Source organism: Copidosoma floridanum, unplaced genomic scaffold (assembly GCF_036245765.1).
Source record: "Copidosoma floridanum isolate Cflo_tuat_1 unplaced genomic scaffold, Cflo_Japanese_pri ptg000005l, whole genome shotgun sequence".
Taxonomy (NCBI): Eukaryota; Metazoa; Arthropoda; class Insecta; order Hymenoptera; family Encyrtidae; genus Copidosoma; species Copidosoma floridanum.
This window is the reverse complement of record NW_028321882.1, coordinates 10986757-11012500: the sequence shown is the minus strand read 5'-3', so window position 1 is coordinate 11012500 and position 25744 is coordinate 10986757. Positions and strand designations below refer to the sequence as shown.

At 32.6% G+C, this 25744-nt stretch overlaps 1 protein-coding gene across 1 annotated transcript in view; it reads right to left on the bottom strand.

Moving 5' to 3' along the window:
* LOC106639008 (A-type potassium channel modulatory protein KCNIP1) overlaps positions 1-15281 on the bottom strand; it is a 303976-nt gene extending 288695 nt beyond the window's left edge. Inside the window, exon 1 of the mRNA XM_014352436.2 lies at positions 15018-15281. Coding sequence (XP_014207922.2) covers positions 15018-15063 — 46 coding nt within the window. The 5' untranslated portion in view covers positions 15064-15281. The remainder of the gene's footprint in view (positions 1-15017) is intronic.
* Between the last annotated feature and the right edge of the window lie 10463 nt (positions 15282-25744).

Genomic DNA, 25744 nt, shown 5'->3' with positions numbered 1-25744 from the left:
TGCTAAATGTTCCATGGCCTTTTCTAACAGACAAAGGACGAAGAGGGAGCCTGTCGAGCATAGGCACTAACGACACCGAGGACAGCAACGTGTAAGTATTCAGCAACCAGACAAGGGAGGAGCTTGCCTCTTTTGAAGAAGATGGTGCTAAGCTTAGAGTTAAGCGACAGCAATTGGCTGATAAAGTCCAATCAGCAACGAAAGATATAACAGAGACGCTACAATTAATTAACGATGAGTACGGCAACACAGCGAACGCTGTTAAGAATGGGCTAAAAGCCGCGCTAGAACACCTTCAAGAGGCAGAGGTGCCAAGAAAAGGCTTTCTTTACGAAGATGAAAGGTACGTAAACGCTTGGAAGTCGTCATTTGAATCCCTGCAGTGGAGGGAACAAAGGCGAGATAATTTTCGACGGCATGTTCAGAAAAAAACCTTGAACACTGCCCTAAAGGAAATAGAACGAAGTAAGAGAAACAGGAGCCCATCGGACAGCCCTGAGAAGCGCCAGCATACTATGTCTTCAAAGAAAAAGAAAACAGTTAGTGGCAAACAAGAAGGAATTCCTCTGAATGACAAAACAAGCCAGAAGAAAAAAGTAGACGCCACAACAACAGTAGTAGTAAAGATGGCTGGAGAACAGACCTTTACAACGGTGCTGAAGACGATGAAGGCGAATTTTGACCCCGATAAGACTGACGTGTCAATCCAAAGTGTTGTCACTACAAAAAAAGAAGACATACTTATTAAGGCCAAAGGTGTAGAGAATGCTACGGCATTCTCACAGCAAATTGAAAAGTCGGTAGCCGGACAAGGTACTGTCAAAATAAGCAGCAGAAAAGTGACTTTAGAGGTCCGAGACCTGGATGCCATTGTAGAGGAAGATGAGGTCAAAAAGGTTTTCGTTAGGACTTTTGGACTTAAGAGCCAGGAGCCAGAAGTAACTCTCTTAAAGCCAAATGCCAGAGGACAGAGGCTGGCTTTAATCAAGGTGGACGAAACAACTGCCAGACAAATAGGAAGGCAGGTTACGCGTTGGCTGTGTAAGCTGCCGAATTTTAAGAAGAATCGAAGTAACAAGATGTTACAAATGCCTGGGATATGAACACGTCTCGGGCAACTGTAAGGAAGAAAACAGATTCAAGCTTTGCTTCCGGTGTGGAAGCACAAGCCACCGGAAGAAAGAGTGCCTAGGTCCAGCACGGTGCTTCCTTTGCCCAACAACGGACAACAAGCACGAAGCAGGCAGCGGAAGCTGCCCTCTATTTAGAAGAGCCCTAAAAGAGGCCAGGGATAAGGCCCAAGCAGGATCAAAACAAGGCAGAAAGGCCTTAAGTTGAAAGACAAGCTTATGTGGACCCACGCTGCACTGGGTACTTCTTACCTATCAGCAAGGGAAAGCATTAAGCTTATAGTGGTGCTGGCTGAGTAGGCGGCCTACTATGAAGCGCTAGACAAGGTGCTGGTACTCAGGGACCCCGAGTCCTTTTCAGGACTCGAGAGCATTAGCTTTTCTAGCAAATGGTGGCGAGCTAGCTCGTTAATGCTGTGAGACACGATGGTCTCCCTGGTGGCTCCACCCTGAAGTAATGCTAACGCGGTTCCGGGGTGGATTAAAAGCCACGCGGCAAGGGGCGGGGGGTTTAGTGGGTATGGGTGGTCTAATAAAAAAAATCCACCGAGTCCCACACTACCGCTGTCCCTGCAGTGTGCCTCAATGCATTTCCCCTCCCTCCACAAAAAAAAAAAAAAAAAAAAAAAAAAAACTACTAATACTTTTTCTTTTACGTGATTTTTTTTCGCTAATTAAAGAATTTGGTATTGTAACATTCTTTTTTTTTTTTTCTCAAAAATCATCTACTTAATTTTTTTTAATAGGTCGCTTTCGACTTGCTCTATTTTTTGCAGCTAAAGCTAAACTCCGTTGCTTGAGCTTTTCTATAGCCTCTCTTTTTTTTTCTTCAGTTTTTTAAATTTTTTTATAAGCGGGGTTTCCTGTTTTTAAATTCTCTCACGTTCTTTCATCTGTTTGCTTATCATCTTCTTTATTTCTCGTTGGATTACCCTTGGCCTTTGATTTTGGAGAGCTGTCTCCACCCTCAAGATTAAAATATTCCGATCTTCGTCGGTCTATTCTTGTAGATTGTTTGTCAGAAGCTCGTTGTCTAATGCTACTACCCGTGCTGCAACAAGCAAAGAAGCTTCATGCTGTGGTGTAAGCGGTGGTTGTTCACTGAAAAATAGAATGAATTTTTTTTTTTTTTTTTTTCTATAGTTATAATATTTAAACTTTTAACGTACCATAGTGTATCTTTTTCTTCTTCTTTTTCAATGTTCATCGTCACACTTGGTATATGTGTTAGGATGTTATTCCAATCGGTTGCTACTGCTGCTACTGTTGGCACTGTTTGATTCAGTGTAGGCGAGATGTTTTCTTCTCCTCCTTCTTCTCCTTCTTCTTTTATTGGTTGTGGTCCCGTTTCAAAATTCCAATTTTGCTCCATCTACCACGAAACCGACGATAATAAAGCTGTTAAGGGCGTATCAACACTTCGTCTACCCATGCAGCTTCAGATGCTGTAAGGGTGTTTTCTTCTAAGAAAAAAGAAATAAAATATTTATTAAGAAAATATTACAAAATATAAAGATTTAATATAAAATAATAATTTTTTTTCTTATTTTTTTTTTCTTCAAAAAAAAAAATCTAATGTGGGAAGTACTTCTTGGGAAACGTCTCCAAGAGGATTCATAGCAGCAGCAGAATCTTGATCATGATAAACAGCATCTGCTAAGGGATCCTCCTCAGTGGATATCTCATGACTCGCAGGGTCCAGATGGTGTACAATCGTCTGCTCTACTTCTTCTTCTTCATACTCCCTTGCGAAAGTATTTATCGTACGACGAAAAAGTCGTTTGTTGTTCCTTTGGATGTCACCAGTTGATGTTTTTTTCACCATTTTTTGTGCTGTAAAAAAAAATATTACGTTTATAATACCTATATTATTTTAATGAAAGATTTTTATGATAGATGTAAATCAAGAGGAAGGAAGGAAATTAAAAACTCTTAACATCATTTCTGCGGAGAGAGTTAGAACAGATCTTTACTATCATTTCTGCGATGAAAGTGTTATTCTAATGAAAAAGATTTTAAAAAATTTAAAGAACTCTCAACATCATTGCTGTGGAGAGAGTTAAAATAAAACTTTTGCCAATCATTTCTGCGGCTAAAGAGATTGATAAGATGTAAAAAAAAATAAATAAAAAAACTGATGAGGGTGAGAAAGAGTAACGCTAAATAAATTATGAAATAAATGTAACAAATGTACCTTATTTTGTTGAAGGATGATGGTTCCTGATCGTGTGAATACTCCCCAAGTTGTTGGCTCCTTGTGTGATTCACTAGCTGTGATTTAAGGAGGGCGTAAGTTATTTCTGATTGGCTATTTGAAAATTTGAAAAACCTATCGTAGAAGGAAAAATTCATACATGCGAAAAATTACCTGTATGCATGAGACCAACGGAGAGGGTTTTTGCGCATACCATAGGTAAAAAACATAGTTTCGCTTGCTTTGCACATATTTGAAGGGAGGGGACTGCGGAGATGGGTGTTGCACTACTATCTTTTCCTAAATGCTGTTTTGGTATTGCACTTACATCCTTTTCTAACGCAGCTGTTTTCTTATTGGATCGGAGTAGTTGCTCTAAAATTAAGAAAAGCAGAGTAGCACTTTGATTTCAATCATTTCGAATTAGCACTTTGAACCATACAGTTGGATATTATTATTGCAATGGCTAGAACGCGACCAGTTTATCCGACAAGTGAAAGTGAACTCGAAGAGGATTTGGAGTTCCGGAATTTCTTAAACGAGATGCCACCTAGTGTTTTTAATATCTTGGATGAAATATTTTTGGAACAACTGATAACGACAATTTTTGGGCAGACTCAATACATTCATCAACTTATGATGAAAACTCTGCAGTTATCGGTAAGTTTTTTTTTTTTTTTTTTTTTTTTTCATTATCATCCAAAATTTATGATATTAAAATTCATTGGAGTTCAGGAATCACCGATCTCTCCATTCACGGAGAATTTCGATGCTCTTCGAGCAGGATGCGTTGCGAGGCAAATAGTTCCTCTAAATCTGTTGGTTCTATTACAGTCGGCCGAAACTACAATCAATATCGACATCATTGAAAATTTTATATTTAAAGATGAGTTTAATAACTTATAATTACTTTCTCCATTCTTCTTTAGATGTTTTTTTTCTTATTTTTTTCTTTTCAACATTATTTTTAACATTATTTTAAAAAAAATTTTTTTTGTTCGACACTATGTAGATTGTTTTGAATATCATAATTCGAGACCGTGTTTTTCAGTCGGCGACATCGATGTAGTTCGAGAGTCACTGATCTCCTCACCAACTTCTTTATACACTGAGACTTTTGATGCTCTTCGAGCAGCCACAGCAGCAGAATATATTACAGAGCAAACAGCTCTACTTGATCTGTCGGTAGTCTTACAGCCGAAACCGAAACCACTATTGTCAATGTAGAAAATGTTAAATTTGAAAGTGAGTTTAATTACTTTTAATTATTTTCTCTGTAGTTTTCCTAAACGTTTCTTTCTCTAACTTTTTTTCTTTTCGTTCTTCTTAACATTATTTTTTTATTTTGTTCAACAGATTATGAGGATTCATGTCCCTCAGGTGGTGAAACCGATATAGTTCGAGAATAACCGATCTCTCAAACACCATCGTACATGGAGACTTTTTATGCTCTTCAAGCAGCAACAGCAGCAGAGCATATTACGGAGCAAACAGCTCCACTTGATCTAATGGTAGTTTAAAAGCCTACAGAAAGTGAGTTTAATTACTTTTAATTGTTTTTTTCTAATCTTCTTAAACGTTTCTTCTTTTTATTTTTTCTTTTCTTTTTTTTAACATAATTTTTTTATTTTGTTCCACAGATTATGAGGATTCATGTTCCTCAGGCGATGAATCACCGGGCTCTCTAACTCTTTCATACACTGAGAGTTTTTATTCTCCTGAAACAGAAATTGGGAGTATTTCACCGCAAAGAGTACCTCTAGACTTAAGCACATCACTCCAGTCAGCACAGGGGTCACAAATTATCGATTTGACCTCTTCGCCAGAAGTTGCGTTCATATCCATTTCTCCAAAGCTGAAAATCGAATCATCTCCGGAAATAGTTGAAGTTAAGAACTTATTAAAAAGAAAAAGGGTTGAGGAAGAAGTTGAAAATGAAATTAAAAAAAAGAGTATGTTGCAAGTTAAAATTTTAATATTGTAAATAAATTATAAAATATATTGTAAATAAATTGTAAAATACGTTGTTAATAAATTGTAAAATATATCGTATTTAAATAAAGAAACATTATAAATATAACTGCATTTTAAAGATTACAGAGTCTGAAAATTTATTACACCCTATATCCCAAGGTCCGACAAATTTGCTACCTGCATTTTATGACCAAGTGCACATAGCCATAACTTTTCAAAGTATAATACGCACGTCAATAAAATGTATACAGTGAAAATCTATTTTAGATGTATTAAGGTAAAGAGCTATGCTCAATTCACATAAAAGGATCGGGATGCTTTATTGGGTATTTAGTGTAATGTACTTTAACGCTATATTCATTTGTTTGTATACCCTCGACCGAAGAAGGTATATTTCTCTTTTAGTGATGGAGTATATTGTAGATATCCAGGGTTTTAAGACTACAAATAATAAATTTCTTTTTAAAGAAATTTCATATGTCAAACTTGGGAAAAATAGGGATTCCATGGCAGTTGTAATAGTGCTTAAGGGGGCTCCTTCACGAAAGTCCCCAAACAGAGATATAATATTTCTTGTAAATAAAAGTCTACTGAATTTAATGGTGGTCTAAATTACATTTTGAATGGGTCAAAATTTTGAGAAATCCGAGCTCAAAGTTGTAACTATTAGGACGTGTTCCTATGGGGCAGCGTGAAAAACAATTTGTCTTCGTTTATAATAAACCTAAATTAAATGTCCCAGCAGACTGATTAAATACGTTTTGTAGATGAAGTCTTCCTCTGTAATATGCTGTATTAAAAATTGTGGATAAAGGACCATTTTAGCGAGATATTTGTGATGGAAATAAATAAATAGTGTCCAGGAGGTCAGGAGGTCACGTGGGTAGCAGACGTACTTGTTCACCTAATCGCGCGAGTTTTTAAAAAGTTGAGATTCGTATAGCTTGAAGTTTGTATGTACCTAGCATTATTTTTATCGAATAAGGAGTATGGAATTAAATAAATATAAACTTTTTGTATATTTTAACGCTTCTAAATATTTTTATATATTATTTTAACAATCCTGGAAAATATATAATTGCAATGACTACCTGGTATAACCTCTTGAGTGCCTTTTTTTCTCATATTTTGTTACATACTTTTTTTTCATAAGCTTGCCTTTCCTCCATCTCTCCATCCTCTTGAGACTCTATGTGCGTGGTATTCTTTTTTTTTAGGTGGATTAGAAGGACCGTCATCCATTGTTTATCAATTGAATGATCTTAATGACATACAGATACTAAACACTATAGAGGTAGAGTAACAGCAGAAAGGCATGCAAACACGAGATATATATACCATATGCCTATATATTACATCGCTATACTACACCAACACAGCTGGTGTACCACTGTACCCTCGTATGCACTAGACTGGTCAAAACAATAATTAATTTTTCGTACAAAGTTAAACTACACACATAAATATCATTTTTCCCACTTCATACATTATTAAAAATATCATAATGATTTTCAGACACATTTGTTTATTGAAAAACAAAACTTTATTTTTTGTTTGTCTTTGACCTCAGCAGTAGTCGTAGGAGCCCACTTAAGCCGCCTTTCACGTGGAAAAATTTATCTTATGCGGACAAGAAACAAAATCGTTGGTTGATAACCAATTTTCATTGTGTAAGCTGGAATGTCGGAAACATTTCCTATGAAAGAGCGCTTGATATATTTAAAACTTAACTTGTTGATGCGGAAACGGTTTTCGTCAAGGGTCTTGAAAAAAAAAAAATACCTGGAAGAAATACTAACATGCAAGTATGTATACATGCACACATGATAAAATGTAATAAAGGTGCAAGTCATTTATGTTTTCTACACTTTTAGAGTCGTTTATATTGAGGAGTATAGATGCCCAGCACTTGCAAAACTTAACGAAGCCTATTTGCCATGCAAATACCATGCCTTTAACATTAACTCTTCATGTGCTATCAGAAATGTTTCTGCAATAAGGGATTGGATATATTTTAAATTAAATCAAAAAAATGTGCTTAGTTCGATGTATAAAGTAGTTTTTCCTCATTAAAAATTTTTTTGCCACTAATAAAGAACTGTTATAATATGTAAATTATAATTCAAGAATAAGATGAAAGAATAATTTTTAAAAGTAAAGTTGTGCTTTTAAGCTCTTTAACTGACCGATTATAATCACAAGAGCGGCTCAGGCACTCGGAGAGAAGGAAAGCTACATCTCATACTTGCTCATGGAGAGAGATTGCACAATTTTACGCAGCGCTGTTGGGTGGGCAGATGTCACTAGCTCTGATAAAGAAAAGTTATAAATACAGGTTGTGTATAATTATTCACTCAGTTTTACCCACGTGATACAAGTAGTAACAGCAACGGTAAAAACAAGAGTCTTGTCAAATAAAAAATACATTAAAAAAAATAACTTTTAACTTAAATATTCGCAATTTTAAAACACATCATGGATTTCATCATTACTATCCACGGCTTTTATAATTCTGACAGACACTTCATACCAAAAGAATTTTCAGTGGTTTCCTGCAGTGGAAACGTTGTTGGCCATTGGATAATCAAACCACCTTGCAATTTTAGTGATTAACCGTCTGACATAAAAAAGCATAATAATTACCAGACGGTAGAAGTCCACGGAATCGTATGGTTTGAGGGTGATGTTACTTTAAATGACTTAAAGTATCATCTAATAACTATTGCCAAGAACCTGAAAAGAATTCATACTTACGGAAGTGATGAAGCTAAGTTTATAAGTTCAATCCTGACTCGTGAAGTTAACGATTTGTCCCAAATGCATCGTACTTTCAAAGACTTTGAAGACAAAGTCTCTTCTCCAGTATGCCTTACACACGGACAAAACCATTTTGAAAAGAAAAAACTATTTTGTGCCCTACATAAAGCACAATTATTAAAACAATGGTTTCTGACTAGCATATCAATTAAGTCATCAAAGCAAGACAGCGATTTATATTGTGCAGCATATCAACGCCTTAAACGACAAAAGCAACAGCCTACATGGATGACCGGCTACGACATGGTTGGTTAAGCGAAAGCACATAATACAAATAATACTGATAAATTTTTTCCGCCAAATTTTCATGTATTTTAAGAACAACATGTTTAACAAAATCATTTTGTAAACCATGTACATTTTTCATTTAATGTAAACTGATTTTAAAAATGAAACAAAAAATGTTTAACAATTAATTCCCTACCACTCTACATCCTACATTATAATGCAATGCGCTCGCTAACACAAAAAAAGTTTTGTATGCATGTAACTACCACGTGCACAAGCTGCACACGGTTTCGCACATTCAAACAGCGCGCGCAAATCAGCGCTGCAGACGACTTACACACATTGCATCGCGCGCAAACTCAAACTGCGTATCGCGTCACCAGCTGGCGTATGCGGCGCTACAGGCGCTAATGCACATTGCGCATAAACTCAAACAGCGCGCGCAAACTCAAGCAGCACTGCAGCTGGCGCACGCAACCTCAAGCAGTGCACGCACAAGGAATGCGAGGAAGCCACAGCTCCTGGAGTCTGATCGGGGCATTCGATATCTCGCTTAAGTAAGCAGTTTTTTGATAGTCCCTAAACTGCGCATGCGCATTATCGTTATTTTTGGTTATTTTATAGGGATTATCAAAAAAACTGCTTACTTATACGAGATATCGAATGCCCCGATCAGACCCTTGCTCGCCCATTGGCTGCAGCAGGGACCACTCCACCCGAAAAGAGGGGCCGCTCGCCGCGGAGAGGGAGTGGGCCGAAATCGCCTGGCGACTCGAGCCCACCTGGGTTGGAATCGCCATAGCTTATCTACTACTCCGATATCCCGACAAGCAGTCGAACAATGTTAGAAAACTAGGCCACATAAATATATGCACACAAATAGAACTGACGCAAGAAGTGGAGAAAGATCACCCATGCAAGATACGAGAAACAATAAATAACCCGGAGGAGTATCCAGTCGTCTTAGCAAAATTAAAAGGCGCGTACTGGACTTGACTTTACGCGAAAAATCAGAATAATTTATTTTTATTCATTAAAACGTTGTGTTAAATTTTTCATTTACTCAGATATTCTAATAAATGTATTTATTTCACTATTAAATTTTTTTTTTGTGAATAACATCTCTTTTATATGACAACAAACTTGACTTTTTCTGTTGATTTTTTAACTTTAGAAATCTTTCATTCCGTTGAATACTTTTTAATAAGTAGCATTAGAAATATTATACAAACATGTTGAAAAAGGCACTTATTATTATTTTAGTATCTGCTGTTTGAATAACTAAATTATATACTATTGTATTGGATTATTCTCTTTGTTGTCATGACTCTTTTTGATTGATACAAAACACATCAAACTGGTCTTACCTTTTCCTTTATCTTAAAGTAAGTAGAGAAGAACCATAAAGTTAAAAAATATGTGTGTGTAGAGAGTTGTGTATAATATATTATTACACTCTCCGCTGCAGATATGTGGCGAAGAAAGAGGGGAACCTCTTTTTATCTCCTTCTGAAATATGAGCTGAAAATTTAGTGAGCGGTAAAACTTCAAAGGCATTCTGGTTGTTTAGTGTAACAACAGAAAATATTGACAATAGTAAGTATACTTCACAAACTGACGTACTCATTGTTTGCGAATTATTTAGGCATAACGTTGTCTTATTCCCGTATGTATCACCCTATTCTTTTGTGATGTAACTGTACACGTAATGATTAACTTTGTATGATACACTATTATTAATCGCACATAACGAAAGATGAAATCGGAGTAATCAGCGTAAATAAAATCGTTCTGAAAAAAGCATTATAAAAAAACATTTGTGAATGTCGTTGCTACAATTGTACGAAACAATCTCTAGTGCTTAATTTTTTGACATATTAATGCTCATTAATGGTAATGGGCCAAAAATGACGAGTCAGTACAAAAAGTCAATGAAATATTGTTAGAAGCCTTAATAAGCTTGATTTTTAATAGGATTTTAAAAAATCGTTCAATAATTTATTTTGTTGCTTCTGTTATGCTCTATAAAAAATCAATTCCCTTGCTTGTGTAGTAAAAGCCATATATATAGTACGTCAACATACAGATTACTGATAAAATTTCAATTTTTTCCTAGATATCTTCACGAATTTTCCATTGATTTAAACAACTCCTAATGGAGATTAAAAATGATGAGAAATATTATTACTACAAATTTTTTCATAATTTTGAGCACAAAATTTAAATTTTAAGCCTCTGACTATCCCGTTTTTTGAAGAAAAGTAGTTTTTTTCGAATTTTTAAAATTTTTGGCACTAAAAAGCATTAAAAAATTTACAGTAATAATACGTTGTACTATTTTCTACCCTTCGTTTAAAAATTTTTTACTGTATATACAAAATTCGCTGTAAAATATTAAGAAACAAAGTCATTTCTTCTACAAAATGAGATATTCAGCAGTTCAAAACTAGAATTATGCTCCAAAAATGTTCAAAAAATTAACATTGGTGTAACTTGATACTATCTTTGAGTTTTATTAGGAATTGTTATAATTTATTCAAAGTTTGCTGTATTATATCGAAAAAAACATCTTTTCTTTAAAAAAATGAGATAGTCAGTGGTTTGAAATTAAAATTTTCCGCTCAAAATTATGAAAAAATTTGTAGTAATAATATTTCTTATTATCTTTAATTTTGAATAGGAGTTACTTGAATTAATGGAAAATCCGTTGAGATATCTAGGAAAAACTGAAATTTTATCAACTGTGCGTCAGTGCGCTTGGCAGTGGTGGCAATTTCTACGCATATTTGATTTGGGTTGATAAAATTATATGGGAAAAAATTTGTTTGATTAAATAAACATTCTACAAGGGAATCCAAGGAATCGAAAGTTAAAATAAAAATTAGAGCAGCCATTAAGGCTGAAAAAATGGAAATACCGTATCTTGGCTTCTATTGGTCCTAAAAATTTTTTTTTTAATAATTTATTACATCATATATAGGAACAACAAAGTGAATTTGGTTGCAGAACTCTTTTTTCAAAACTAACGAAAATAAGGTGTTTAGTAATAGGTTTATTTTAAACAACTTTTTTATGTATTTACTTGAAAACCTAAAATTAAGAGATATTACCATAGTTCTTTCATGAAACGACCATGAACGGAATTAAATAATACTGTGAGGAATTCTCTATAAAGTGATAATACTACCCCATTTAAGTTGTAGAGTAGCTTGACCAATGTAAATGCGAGAAAATGATAAATAAGAAATTCACTCTAAGCATATGCTCTTATTGCAACAAACCATTACTTTACCGAAAAATGTCGTTAAAAATGCATTTAACGAGCTGCATACCTTTAAAGTCATCAAAAATTTATCGGTGGATTGCATGCATGGTACACTGGAAGGTGTTTGCCAATACGATTTAGGATTAATTTTACACCACTTTATAAAAGTAAAAAAATGTTTTACTTTAGATATGCTAAATAATTATATCGTTGGTAATATTACGGACCTTTTTCTAAGAAAGCAAGTGTCATACGTGATGATCAAATTAATAAGAAAAAAATAGTTATGTCAGCTTCCGAGATGCTGTGTTTAATAAGATTCATACGACCAATGATTGCACACACAGTTCTGAAAAATGAGCCAGCGTGGGGGCTATTAAAACAATTGTGTCTTGTAGTAGAAATGGTTTCGAGTAATAATTTTTATTCTAATTCTTACATTTTCATTAGATATACTATAAGTGATTATTTAAGTGAGCTGAATCGAATTTTTCCAGGCAGTTTCAAGCCAAAACATCATCTACTAACACACTATTCTCGAATATCTTCTATGGTGGGTCCTCCTTGAAATATAAGTGCAATCCGAAGTGAAAGCAAGCACAGAGAAGACAAGCGAACTGCTGGAGTTTTCTTAAGCTGACAAAATATTTCTGTAAATAGTCCGTCATACAATATCTGTAAGACATCAGTTATCGTACAATTTTCGATTGTTACAGGGTAAATATAATTTTAATGCGATTCATAATACTCAAACTACTTTTGAGTCTATTGTGAACTTGCCTGGAATTTCGTACCTTTATAATTCTTTTCCACATGCTTTTAAATAATATACGCATGTACAGACACAAAATTTTTTTTGAATTTGAAGGAAAGACTTTAGGAATAGACGATATTATAATTATGCTGCCCTCCGAAGATGGCATAAAGTTTTTTCAAATTAAAAAAATTATATTTCAAAGTTCAAATAATTATTTAATTTTAAAAGCATATACTGATGTTTACTTAGATTTACATTCTGGTTTATACGAATTAGTATCATATTCATTTAATTTTATATTTGTGCAGAGTGAAAATCTCTACGATTGCATTTTAACCCACAGTTTAACTACATCAGATGGAAAAAATTATATAATAAAAAATTGGTCGTAACTGTCCATTTGTATTCATACATAAAAAATAAAAGTACCTGATACCTACATGTAATCCTTCAATTTCTTACCTCATAAACTAATCCAAACAAATAATGTAACACGTAGAGAAAAAAAACAGAAAGAAAAAATTAAAAAACTTTTTTCTATTATTTATATAGTAAAAATATTTTTAGTACAACGAACAAACTTCTGCAGAGCTATTTTTTATTACATTTTTCGGTGGAATAAATAGTTCAATGAAAAAGGTAAATAGATGTGCTTCACAATTTTAGTGGTAATTGTTTTCAAACAAGGGAAACTTTTGTTAAGTTCCAGATGATTTTTACTGTTTTCACGGTAAAAATTGTCGCTGTGTCCCTTGATTACCGTCTGCACGGTAATTTTTGTAAGGACAATCACGGTAAAAATTATGGGTTTTTTTTCTCGGTGGAAGATTTACATATAATTAGATAAAATTACAAAAAGGAAGGGACTACTTTTTAGACAAAAATGTTATTTTTTTACAATATTCTGACGCGTTCCTATGTATGAAGTATACAGTAAATAACTTTTTCCACATTGAATGATTTCTAGAAATTTTTCATTAACTTTATGCAGAATATGTTTCCAGAAGAAGTCCAAACTTTGTAAAATGGAAACCAAATTTACAAAGAAAACTTGTAAATCTTTTACGCAGTTTGTTTTTATAGTTTACAATATCTAAACATGCAGTGCAGAAAGTTTATAATAATTATTGCAATACACATCATTTAATGAAATAACATTCCTTGATATCGAATATGCACAATACAATTGATCATTTATTGCAAATTTTGTGGTGACTTACTGAAGCGTCCCCTTAAAATAAGTTTTGCATGGTTATTTTCTATACCATTATGGTATATATATAGGCTCACGTATTGATAACTTATTGGCTACTGACTCCCAAATAGAATCTTAATGAGAGTAAATTTTTATTCACATTTTTGAGAGCTTAACAGTTAAAATGTCGCACGATTAGAATTTTCCATCGTTATTACTGTAATTTCTTTTAAATTTGGATGTATATTTTTCTAATAAATATTAAGTTCATATTTAAAAATTTTTTAATAAGTCTAGAAACAAGTTAATTTAATTTTAAAACAATGAAAGAATATTGTAAAAATATTTTAATGTTACTCTAAATTTAGTTATGTAAATGTTTTTTATTTATAGTAACGAGAAAATAATAGATCGTAACACCTACGTGTCAAATTTATCACTTTGTTAGATCGAGTGTCTATTGATTTGAAGTGATTTTTTAATCTAACCTACAGTTAGACATTATATTATAACTTAATTTAGTATGAGATAAAAGTTATGACAATCTTTAACTTAATTATGCAATATTAGTTGTTTATTTATGATTGTTTTATTAATGTAAATATCGATAATTATAAAGGTGTTAAATGCGCAGTGTGTGTGAGACTTCTTGCACACACCAAAATAAATAAAACTCTCAAAAGGTTCATCAGTAGAAAATCAGTAAAACTCAGAAACACAGCAATATTTCTTAGATACATGATTTCTTAAGGAGCAAGTAAATACACAGGAAAAACAATTATTGATGTTTCTTACATATTCACCTTTGTAATGTAATACGTTCTATTTTAATTCGTCCTTCCACAATCCTTAAATACTTTTTTAATATTAGGTCATACAGATAAGATTTTGTATCAATAGGAGTTGAGGGTGGTATTGCCACATCTAAATTTGACTAAAAGTCTAAAATAAAATCGTAGTAACAATTAAAGTTTAGTGTTAAAACATACATGACTCCTTTATTGTATATTAATGAAAAATTCAGTTCTGGAAATCTCGTAAAATTAAAAGACAACTTTATTTACACCATTGTAGCTCGAATTCTCAATAATTAAACACCGACTTGATAATAGGGTATTAATATAAAAAAATACGATAGCGACAACTATCTTTCTACTAATTACACACTATCAGTGGTAATAATACCTTTTATTCTCAGAGAAAACTATAACCATTAAAACAAGACTTCCAAAAAACATCCCACATTTGATATTTTTCATTTAATTTTTTTACTATGCAACTATTGCTTTTAGTATACGCATTACTCTCCGTAAATCTTGCATATCGTCAAAAACAAAGAGCCATATAAATATTTGCATGAAAAAAAATGTACATCTGAAAAATGCTTTAAGTAGAAAAAGAAATAATATATAAAGAACAAACACACAGACCAACTTATTGATAGATAGCAGACTTACTCTTATCATTCTTCTTACAACCTTTAAGAGCTGGTGAGCCTGGCATGCTAGTGAGGCTTTCTCGAAACCTTCCGACAACTTATCTTGATACTTCTTTACTTTCTTTATTTCAATACTTTACCTGTTCTAAGGTTTTATATTTTCTATTATTTTTTTTAAAACAAAGAAAATACTATATTGATTTTCTGTATTGACACGACAACGTGAATATTATGGATCGAGCGGATTCGTGATACTAACTGGGTGAGCAACTAGGGGATGAGAAATGGTGCAGACATGACAACAAGACTTTCTTTCTCCCTTCTTTCTACACTAGTCAATAGACGAGTTTGCGCGCTTTCACAGCAACCGTTTGCGTTGGTAGGTACTGATACGCAGGTAGCTACATAAGGTTGTTAGCAAATACATTATGTATGTGTGTGTGTAAATCATGAGATAAGATAGTTAGGATTTCTTCTACTTAAGGTTATTAGTCATTTTATAAATATAAAAAACACTTTTTATTTTACATTAATTGATTTAATGAAAAGAAGCTTTATACAATCCAGTGTATTTCATAACTTTGAACAAGAAACAATTACCTTTACAACGACTTTCTGAAACAACATTAAAAACTTATCTCAAATTAGTGGAAATCTTATGTTTTCAAAAAGTTTTATTTTCAACTAATAATCTGGTACAAAAAATATATATCTGTTGTAGTTGTGAAGATTCTAGTGATAGCTAGGTACCTACTTAATTTTCAAAGTATGAAGCTGCTATCAAGGAAACAGAAAAAAGATATTAAACAGTTGTATTTTTTGAAGATCTACAACTTTCTCCTTGAAACCAAAAATGTGTGATTCTAATTTTTGGAATTATACCTAAATAATCAACGTTCTTAATTTTCAAGTATTTTTTTTTTTTCTTAAAAGGACATTAAGAACCCTATTTTTTTCATCGATATAAGTGATTAAATACTGCATTATAGTGATTAATACCTTTATTTTATGTTTTTTTTAAATGTGTACATTGACTTAAAACGTAAAAACTTAGAAACTAAAGCTATAATAGTGATTTTTATTTCCAACATTTTAACCATCTTCAGGTCAAAAATTTGTTACCTTTGATAAATTTTACTGGGTTTCAAACTGTCAATTAATAGTACAAAATCATAGCTACAAATCTAATTGAAGCCTACTCGGATGTAGAACTTTGAAGATAGTCGATTTACGTGTCTTCGTAAACGTACATTTCAGCACTAGATAATATCACTTGAAACACCCTTGAATGATTTTTGAAACTTATTTCATAACAAAAATGGACTATTTAGGCGTGGTTATTGTTTCAGCAAACACATAAGGCAATTCTGTGGAGCAGTCATGTCTAAAAAGAACCAATCGCTTGAGATCTTACAAACTATTGTTTGTATTGAAACATATTACCTCATACTATTTTTTAAAATATTCGTTGACTATGAGAATAAACTTAATAAAAATCTGTAAGCTTTTCGACTTTTTGTTTGATTTTAATATTCCACAGCTATTTTTTAGTCTCCAGTGATCGAGTGTTTTACATGATGCTCTATAATCTTTTACAAAAAAGATGGTACTTATATGGCGTTATATTTAAACAAGTCATATTAAGGATGTTCATTACACACAGCATTTTGGGTATACTCTTCCTGAAATTCCAACAGGATATTGGTAATGATGTTAGAAAGTTAGATTTTAAATTTGAGACTGTTTTACAACACCGTTGTTTAGATATTAAATTTTGGAAAAACTTTAATTTAACACGTAACCTTACGGAAGAATCATAAAATGGGATTCATGAAAAAATGGTTAGTAGAATTCATCCATATTTTTTTTACATGATGCAATACCATATTACTGGTATTATATTTAATTTTGAGAGGGATCGACAAGTTATTTTTGCGATTAAATAAAAAACAGTGTCAGACGCCTATAAATAGATATACAAATGCATGCAAAACAGTTGTCGGTGCTGCCACATGCTCGCTCCCCTCACTGCACTCTCTACATTTCCCCTCTAACTGTAATGAATGTCCTCACCAACACTAAAAAAGTATGTTTGTATTAATATTAATAATAAGGTCTTTAAATATAAGAATCAACAAAAAGATTCTGATGTGACGGTTATAAGAAAGTATATGATAAAATTTTGGTTTCATTGACACAACGAGATTAATTTGTCTCTATCAGATTTTTTCCAGTTCAATGATGAATTTTCATTACCAAAAGATAGAATTTTCCATGGGCAGTCCTATTAGCCCAATTTATACAGATTTAGTAATGAGAGATCTTAAAGTTACATGTTTTAATTTATGTCCGTTTGATGTTTCGATTTATTTTCGTTGCGTCCACGATAAATTATTATGTGCTTTGGATCAAAAAATTGAATTAGATTTGAATTTTTTAAATAATTTTATCGAGTTTTTAAAGTTTACGAAATCATGGTCGTAAAATAATAGTATTAATTTCTTAGAAATGACCGTTAATGGTTAAGAATAATTTTTTCTTTCCCAAAAATTAATGTAAAAAAGCATCAAATCTGATTCATATTTTAATTATCATTCTGATTGTCCCGTTTCACAGAAAAAAGCAATAGTCAGTCAATTAAAAAAACATTAAAACTTTTATCACCACAGTTTAATTTTAACAATTTTAAATATATTTGTACAGTTTCATTAGTCAATGTTTACCCACCAAGGTTAATTAAAAAATGTTTAAGATAAAGAATTAGTTTTTCAAAGTCTAATATATTAATAATAATGTAAGAAATACTGGTAAATCGATTTGCTCTCTAGTCATTCCTCATTGAGCCGTTATGGAATTGGCTTTCAAAATCATAAAAATAATGAAATTAGGTTCCCAACTCATTAGGACGTAAGGTGGAATTGGTTTCCAGGTCTTTGAGAGGCATATAGTGAAGTTGATTCCTAATACATTGAATCGTACAATTACATGAAATTTGTGAGCTTAAAATTTTTGCGAAAACAAGCAGACACTGATCAGATAATCATAATAATAATCAATATTGTAGTCAAATATCTCACAATTCGAAATAAAGCAGGGAACCTAAATAAGCTTCTCAATAAAACATGTGGCCATTGATCTTATAAGGAATTTTATACTTACTTAATGACCACATAAAAGTATTTATAGAAGGAAAGTGTGGCTCGCAGCCGTATCACATTCTGTTCTGGGCTTACGAAGTGTCAAGAAGTGTTTACTTTCACTATTTTCAGTGTAAGTTTATTGTCATTCTGCTCGTCGTATACAACTTTGTATTTAACTACAGTGTATAAAAATACTGGTTTTTTAGCACATGAAAAAGCAGCAGCAGTATTTTATCAGTGTATGTGTAATCTTGTTATTATATAAAATATAAGCACTTTCAAGTGAAAGAGGAAAAACGATTTGGCGGGTCTATAAATATAACTTGAGATTTCAAAAACATTTGAAAAACGGCCTCCAACGTTGGAAGTGCAGTCAGATCATGTCAGTGCTACAATAAAAGTTAATGAACCTAATGATGTTGTTGAAATATCGTGTACGTAACCTATAAGAACACAAAAAATTGACCAAGTCGTTCAAAATTGGCGAAAGCTTTTGTTAGAAGCCACATCTATGTCTCGTTTTCAATTGGTACTAATTGTCTCGAAAAAGTTTTTACAGGCTTAAACTTAAAAATTCAATGATTTTACATTTGCATTCATGACCGTCAATATTTTTTTAAATACACCAGCGCCAAAACGACTGTCAGTCCAAAGCTCGAAAAAAATGTGACGGAAAAAATATTGAACATGTTAGGATGAAAGATACTATATTAATTATTAATACGAATCATATCTCTTAATTGCTTAATTGCTTAATAAGCTTATACAAATATTTTTTAGTCAAAATCGAACACATCACTACCCACTAGGGCACAACGTCAGCTCATATTGGAAACATGCGATTACATATATGAAAAATAGCATATACAGTACATGTGTTAGAGGATGGGCCGATAAATGTACAACAGTTGAAATTTAAAAAGAATTTCATCGAAAAATACTAAACAAAACTGTTAATATTATTATTACATTAAGTAGATGTATTTTTTGAAAACTTTATCCAAATTATAACAATTAAGAATTTTTTTTAAATTATCAGTCTTCTTTGTAAAAATTATTTCTGATAATCTTGTATAAAAATTTTGTTTTTTTAACAATATTAACTTCTTTAGTGTCGAAATTAAAAGAATGCCCTATGTTAAACAGGTACTGTACTGATATAAGACACATCATTAACGCTTATGTTTAATATCGCTTTTATGCTCGTTCATCTTGATATTTAATCCCCTAAGGGTCTGTCCGATGTAGCATTTATTGCAATCCGAGAATCTCACTTTTGATACAACAATAGGATAATAAAAGATGTTGTAAACTGATCTTTGCCATATATATTATTGGAAGATGATTGTTATTACTCTCAAAAACAACAATAATAAGGTATTTGGAACATTACACTTTCGGCTTATAATCTTAATCACGGCAATCAGGTAACGATCCTAAATTGGTTCTCAGCATATTTTTCCAGATACAAACATTGTGGAATTGGTTCCTGGCTAATTATGATGCATACTGGAATTGGTTCTTGGCTATTCAAACGCAATTAAGAGATATGATTCGTACTAATAATTAATATAGTACTATCTTTCATCCTAACATGTTCAATATTTTTTCCGTCACATTTTTTTCGAGCTTTGGACTGACAGTCGTTTTGACGCTGGTGTATTTAAAAAAATATTGACGGTCATGAATACAAATGTAAAATCATTGAATTTTTAAGTTAAAGGTTAAAGCCTGCAAAAACTTTTTCGAGACAATTGGTAACATTAAAAATATTATTAATTATGTAATGGATATCTTAATGTATTCTTTTATGACATTAATGTGATAGCAATGTACTGATTATATTAATAAGATGTGACAACGTTGTACTTAAATTTGGTACGTTAAACTTGTTGTACATATTATTTAGGACTTAAAAATATTTCATCCTAAGAAGAAAGAATGGACGTCAGAGTTGAATAAAGTGTAATTCGCAGCAACAGTGTAACAAGGCCCAGACGGCAACCACAAATTATAAAGAATTCTTTATGAATTCACCAAGGAACTTGTTTTTGTATTCGCAAAGTGTTCCTGAAGTGTTCTTAGAGTATTCCTATAATATTCAACTTATCTCACCTCTTTTGAATTCTTTACAAGTTTGCCAAGAGTTCTTTTTTTTTCAATCTTAATCCATAAAGAGTCTTAAAGTATTCATTTTGATTCCACGGTACTTAAAAATTAAACTTAAATAAAAAATTATTTCGTTAACAAGTCGGGTTTTTTCTGTACACACTTACTCACTCCGGCTACGGATATACATTAATATCCGAAAAAAAGTCTGCAGACAAGTGGAATCGAACCCAGGTAGCTAGAGCCCGCATGTGACACAAACACGCTTCACCACTCAGCTATCGAGGATTCGGAAATTCCCTAACATTAAACGCCTACATTAACTATTTACAAAAATTATGATTCTTTGTTATTTAAATTCCCTCTTATGATTAAAAAATTGTGTGAAAAATCTCTCTGCTCTTCTCGCTTATGGACAACGCTATCTTATAACTTTTTATTACACGCGCATTTATCTCTACATATTATAGCAACGTCGTACGATCTGGATTATGTATTATTGTAAGTACATGATCTTATAATGCAAATTATAAAAGTAAAGTCTTCGGACGTGTAATAAAAATTATTTTTAACACAAATAAATACCAAATTGAGATTGCAAAATAAATCATATAATCATAGCGAGCTTCCATATTTAGGACAAGCTTCGGAGCTTCACCATGAACATGATTAACTTTCGACCTTGAGACTTCCAGTGCTTTCGTAGCACAGGTGGCTCGCACGGGTGTCTATCGTTTCGTTTTTGCATTCTCGGATTCGAATCTCAGTATGGAAGATGACTTTTTTTTTGTTTCAGTGGTCTTACTGGTTATTCTGTATTTTTTACTCGACAAACTCTTTTATTATTAATACTTATGCAGACATTTTAATTTAAATTAAATATTAAATACCTTAAATAATTTTATTTTCACTGTCCAATAAGCTTTAGATTGTATTTTTGTATCTTATACATATTTCTTCATTTAACTTTTATTCGATTCATATAAATAAGTTTTTTTCTATTTCGAGAAAAAAATAATAAATAGAATGTCGTATGAAAATTTTTCTTATAACTTAATAATAATTCTTCAGATTTATTTGGAATTTTAACGATAGCTTATTTCGTGTCGTTTTAGTTGTTAAAAAGTAAAGCAGTGTTAAAAACCAATAAAAAATTCATGCACAAACGGAGAAAGTCTCAAAATGATATCTAATTTAAGTTTAATTTATTTTTTGTAGCAACAGGCAAAAATCAATTAAGTAGTGCACCATAATAAACTTTTACTACCTTATTAAATATTTAATTTTTACTTACGTGTCTACCTAATTAATAGTAATAGAAGACTTCAAGTAAAAAAAGTTAATAAATAATTAATAAGGCCTTCAAAGTGATATAAAATAAAAACAGATCACATGGACGAAGAGTCGAGTCCAAGAATGCAAAAACGAAACGACGAACTTGCACGCGAGCCATCTGCATTAAGGGGAAGCTGTGTTAGCTACAGGCAAAAGTCACTTACATTTATAACAAAGCTCTAAAGCTTGTCCGAAACATCGCTGGGGCTCGCTGAAATTATTATGTTTATTTTGCAATTTTAACTTGGTATGTGTTCGTATTGATAATAATTTTGATTACACGTGCAAAAACTTTAAATAATAATTTTTATCGTCGCAAGAAAACTCTGTGAAATTACATCACCGTAACTATGCAACCTTTCTCCAGTACACACCTTAAATTTTTTTCCACCTTAACAAGAATTAAATAAAATTATATGAAATTACGTGCTTCACGATCACAGATGAGTAGAAAGATTTTTTAATTTTACTCATCATAAGCTGTAGGCCAAGCTCCGGAGGTTGTCGATGAACATATGTGACTTCCAAACTGTCATGACATAATGTCTCGATAGCTCAGACGGTTAAGGCTTATACCTATGGGGAGATAATTTTGCAATGCTGGGTTCGATCCTCATTGTCACCATCAATTTTTTTTAGAACGAAGTTCTTTATGTCGCGTTACTCGGGGGGCTGGAATTTTAAAACCGACAGATTTTTTTTTTTTGAAACGAAAGTGGTTTACTTTTCCTCTCAAGTTTCCCCCCCTTACCCCGTCCCCCTCACCGACTATTCTCTATACACTTCCCCTCTCCCCACTATATATGTATATCGGCCAACCGTGCCGTGTTACTCTTCTACACACCTTTGCCCACCATTCTCCCTCACACTCCCAATTTTATTTTCTCACAATAATTTTTATTTCACTTTGAATTTTTTTCTTTTACAATTCTAAAAAAAAAAAAAAAAAAAAAAAAAAAAAAAAAAAAAAAACGTTTTCCGTTTTGAACCCTCGACCTCCTGCATGTAAGTCCAGTACCTTACCCACTCTGCTACGAGCGCTGCCGTCTAAAGAAACTCGATTTCTTGTACTTATGGTGTGGTTCATAACTATAACATTCCATTTTTACATGCATTCACTGATAATACATTCGAATCATGATAAATTATATTTGTATTTGTTTTCTAAATACTTGATTAAGAAAAAAAGAAAAAAAAAAAAAAAACATGTGGAATAGAGTTGAAGAATGTATCAATGGTTTTTAGAGGCGCTTGTTTCGAATTCGATAAACAAATTATGTTACATTATCTCATAATTATATAAATAAAGTAATTCAAAGTAAATCAATTATAAATGAATTATGTAAGATCATTATATAAATATAATTCGAGTTTCATATCATTTTAATGGTTTTTAAGGGTACTTATTTTGAATTTGATAAACAAATAATGGCACAATGTCGTTGAGTAATTATATGAAAATAAAAAAAAATTGCACTTATAAGCTATAAAATCGCAAAAAAATAAGTGAAAAAAAAAATTTCAAAAAAAATTAATGAAATGAAATATGAAAATAAAATAAAATAAAATTACAAAAGACATGAATAAATACAACGGAATGAAAAAAAAATAAAATAAAAAAGGGTATGAAAAAAAAAAAAATTAAATATGAAAATTAAAAAAGGAATTAAATAAAGGAAAAACAAAAAAATAAAAAAAATGTATTAAAATGAAATATCAAAAAAAAAAATAAAACAAGAAATAAAAAAAAAAAATTAAAACAAGAAACAAAAAAAAAATAAAACAAGAAATTAAAAACAAACCAGGGGGTATAAATGGGTCATGGGACCCACGGTAAGAACGAAGTTCTTTAAACATGACATGAGTATAAAAACACAATTTCTCAGGTAACAAGGGGGTCACCAGACCCGTAGAAAGAACGAAGCTCTATAAACATTAGTACTGCATTTATGTAGTTCACTAAACAAAAACTTGAAAAACGAATTAAAGAAAAAAATTTAAAAAATTGTTCAGTACTCACGATGGTTAAACTTCGTAAGTACTGTATTTATGCACGCCGTTCTCACGAAGTTCAACCATCGTGAGTACTGAACTATTTTTTTAATTTTTTTCTTTAATTCGTTTTTCAAGTTTTTGTTTAGTGAACTACATGAATGCAGTACTAACGTTTATAGAGCTTCGTTCTTTCTACGGGTCTGGCGACCCCCTTGTTACCTGAGAAATTGTGTTTTTATACTCATGTCATGTTTAAAGAACTTCGTTCTTACCGTGGGGACCCATTTATACCCCCTGGTTTGTTTTTAATTTTTTTTTTTTTTTTTTGAATGTGATGGATTATTCTGTTTTAATTTCTTAGTATAACTTTTATTTAAATTTATGTACGTTGTCAACTCTTTGTGTCGAATACATCAAAATAAATAATTTTTCAATGCTGTGTTACGTGAGATTGAGAAGCTGGTAAGGAGGTGCGTCACAAAAAGAACTTAACTCGTTGGTCAATTATTTATTAGCTTCTTGAAGGCAAAGGCATGTGTGTGTCTCGGGCAGTGTTCCCTACTTATCTACTGTTTAAATCACTACACCATATTTAAACATTCTAAAAGTCGAGCTACTTGCTGTAAAGCTACTCGAGCGTCTTTTAGGCAAGAGGCCAGGTGATAAGTATTTGTTGTTATTTGTTTCTTGAATAGCAACAAGTATTAAAATTTCATGCGTAATGAATAAATATCAGTCCACAGTGTTTGCCACAATAGATTCCAGATTTTAGATTCTTAAGATGAAAAATCTGTACCTATTGACAAATAAATTTTTCCTTAAGTTTGAAGTATGTACTGTATGTGTGTGTGTGTGTGTGTCTGTGTGAGTATTGACCCAAAGGCTGAATAACTTGTAACTAATAATTAATAGATTAATACCTACTAAAGTTTTCTATTCTGATAAATATTTTGTAGAACCCGCTGTACGGAGGAAACGACATGTACCGAACAACAGGAACGGAGCACTGGACCAAAAGCCACTAGACAAAAGTTACTAGATTCTCTCACTCAATAATTAAATTCATTATTTACAAACTTTGTGACATTTAATTACATTAGTTTATATACCTCCGTAATCCGCAAATAAGGAGGAATCGAATCGTACAGGTAGAATTGGATTTTAACCCAATTTAGCACTTAAAACAAAGTTTTTTATACTTCAGCGCTGCACCCATTTTCGACTTTTTATTTTGCAAATATCTCGCAAACTATTGATCCGCATGTAAAAAATCAAGTGGAGGATAAATCGTCAAGTAGGGAGGAATCGTTTAAACCCTGAATGGGTGCAAAATAATAATATTTAATATTTACGGGCGCCAACTTCACAAGTCTGTAAAGAGGTGTAGTCAAGGAAGAGAGTGAGAGAGAGAGAGAGAGAAAGGACCGGGACTAGGGACAAAAGAGGACAAGGGTAAGGTTACCGGGAGACAGCGAGAGTACGAGAGAGAGAGAGAGAGAGAGAGAGAGAGTGGGAAGAAAATTTTAATCAGATGAGAAAGGTAGCGGTAGAAGAGAGTAAGATTGAGTATTTGACAGGGAAGGGATAGGGGCGAGAGGTTGCGCGTGAGGGCGTGCGTGAGTGTGCTCGTGTGCGTGCGTGACGTGGCCAGGAGCGCGTTAGGGCAGCGGCCCCTCCTGGTCTCAGGATCCCGAACGTGTGCTCGCGGTTCGCGCGGCAAGGCGAAGCCGCTGTAGCGCCGTCAAGGAGTTATTTGTAAAGCAGTGTGGAGAGTTTCAATAAACGATTTCCTTAACTTGACGCGATAGCATTTCCCATATTTATTTCTCTCGGTAGAACGAGAGAAAAATTCCCGTACAAACTCCCTTTTTCAGGAGCAGAATCCAGGAGGACGAGGGACCCGGATGACGCACGAGACGAGGTGTCCACTTCCTACGTACCTCCCCCCCCTTTTTTTATTTCAGGTACAAAGGCAGCGTGACAACAGCCATTGATTTTGTCTACTTATTCATTTCATCGTACCTTCTGTTTATATCTTTATTGATCTGTTCATTTTTCCTTTTTTCATTTGACGATTGATTTCCAGTATGACTATCTCTCATTGCATGTACATTTTCTCTACTTTTTGAATTATTACGGTCATTTTTGTCGTTATCATTGTTTTGTA